At 36.6% G+C, this 1915-nt stretch overlaps 1 protein-coding gene across 1 annotated transcript; it reads left to right on the top strand.

Annotated features, from left to right (window-relative positions):
* The first annotated feature begins 499 nt into the window (after window positions 1-499).
* On the top strand, window positions 500-1426 carry LOC117442207 (olfactory receptor 11A1-like). The gene has a single exon (XM_034078207.1). It carries the CDS (start codon window positions 500-502, stop codon window positions 1424-1426), a length of 927 nt encoding a protein of 308 aa, XP_033934098.1.
* The last annotated feature ends 489 nt before the right edge of the window (window positions 1427-1915 follow it).

Below are 1915 nucleotides of genomic sequence, written 5' to 3' on the forward strand. Positions count from 1 at the left end.
TCTTCAAGGTTGTGTCTTCCTGGTCGAATGTACTTATTGTAAGTCGCTTTGGATAAAAGCGTCAGCTAAATGTAATGTAATGTAATGTAACATCAGAAGTCTGGTAGCTCGGTGTACAAATGTGCAAAATAATCTGAGGGTTGTCTGAAGATAGAAAAGTGAAGACCTCGTTTAATATTCAAGATGTACAGAAATATGTAGCTGGTTAGGTTTTGACCTGCATGAAGACAGAAGATTTGTTTTGCCCCCCCCCTGTAGGTGTCCACATGCCTCTAGAGTTTCATTCATTGGTTTACAAGTTGCTCAGATCTTTGTGAAAAGTTTTAGTGAGATCTGTGGAGGGTGAAGAATCTGATAAAGAAGAATCCACAGAGCGGAGCTGTTCACTTTCTGAGGTGCAGGTTACTTTACATGAAACATTTCAAACAGGTTGTATGTTTTCATATCTTAATTCATGTATACTGTTAACATAATCTGCCTTGTTTTATACAAACTATAAATGGCTGGTGAATATAATGTGACATATATAACTCTTGACGGTCATGTGGAAGTGCAGAGGTATAGATATCTTTATTTTGTGATCATGTTTACTGCATATGTTCTGATCATCTGCAGTAATTCCACTATTGTGTGCATCATTGTTTTACACAGAAACCTCCATGAGCCTATGTACGTGTTCATTGCAGCTTTGTTGATTAACTCTGTTCTTTATAGCACTAACATCTACCCAAAGCTTCTGATTGACTTTTTATCAGAGAAACAGATCATATCTTATCAAGCCTGTCTGTTTCAGACTACGATTTATATTACTCTGTCCTATTCAGAGTTTTTACTGCTGGCAGCCATGGCCCATGACAGATATGTGTCTATATGTAAACCTCTGCATTATTCAACCATCATGAGAAAAAGAACTGTCAATGTCTGTCTGGTCTTGTCTTGGCTTCTGCCGACTTGTGAGACTGCAGTGGGAATTGTTTTTTTTGCTAATAGCAAACTCTGCAGTTTTACCTTTAGGGGGATTTTTTGTAACAATTCAATTTACAATCTTCAGTGTGTGAGCTCGAGCGCTCTCTCTGTATATGGAGTGTTCATGTTGGTAAATCTGTCCCTTCTGCCTCTTATCTTCATACTTTTTACATACACCAGGATACTTATAATATCATATCAACATGGTAGAGAATACAGGAGAAAAGCTGCACAGACCTGTTTACCCCACCTGTTGGTTTTAATCAGCTTTTCCTGTTTTTTTACTTTTGACGTCATCATAGTTCGTCTTGGATTTAATATTCCTGTAACTACACGTTTTGTATTGACTTTGCAAGTCATTTCTTATAACCCCCTTTTCAACCCAATCATATACGGACTAAAAATGAAAAAAATATTTCACCAACTCAAGATGTTGAAGTGTCGGATTAAATCCAAATAATGCTACTTGTTTTCATGACTGATTTACTGTGAAGAGTAATGAGTTCAGATTTCATCTTTGAGGTTAATATAACATTAAGAGTGTTTCCATCATGAACTCGACTGTGATCATAATCTGTGCTTGGAACTGTGGGTTTCTCTGGAAGTTGTTCCTTGTACGATGTGAGGGTCTGAGGACAAAGGGTCTGAGGACAGAGGGTTTCGTTTTTCTCATACTGATACTCTGATCAATCTGTGCTGTTGTATTTGCTGTAAAGTGTCTCTACTGTAGGCTATTTTTATTATATGTACAGCACTTTGGCTCCACCAAAAATCGTTTATAAATGTGCTATATAAATACAACTTGATTTGACTAGGAATCTAACATCACTCTGACTATCAATCATACTCTTTTAATTGATATATTCTTCTGCTTACTGTGTATACCAGTATATACTATGTTTTAGTTAATTCACTTCACTCATTAATCACGGAAGAGCAACTCTTGAAA

The sequence above is a fragment of the Pseudochaenichthys georgianus genome, unplaced genomic scaffold (assembly GCF_902827115.2).
Source record: "Pseudochaenichthys georgianus unplaced genomic scaffold, fPseGeo1.2 scaffold_350_arrow_ctg1, whole genome shotgun sequence".
In the NCBI taxonomy this organism is placed as follows: Eukaryota; Metazoa; Chordata; class Actinopteri; order Perciformes; family Channichthyidae; genus Pseudochaenichthys; species Pseudochaenichthys georgianus.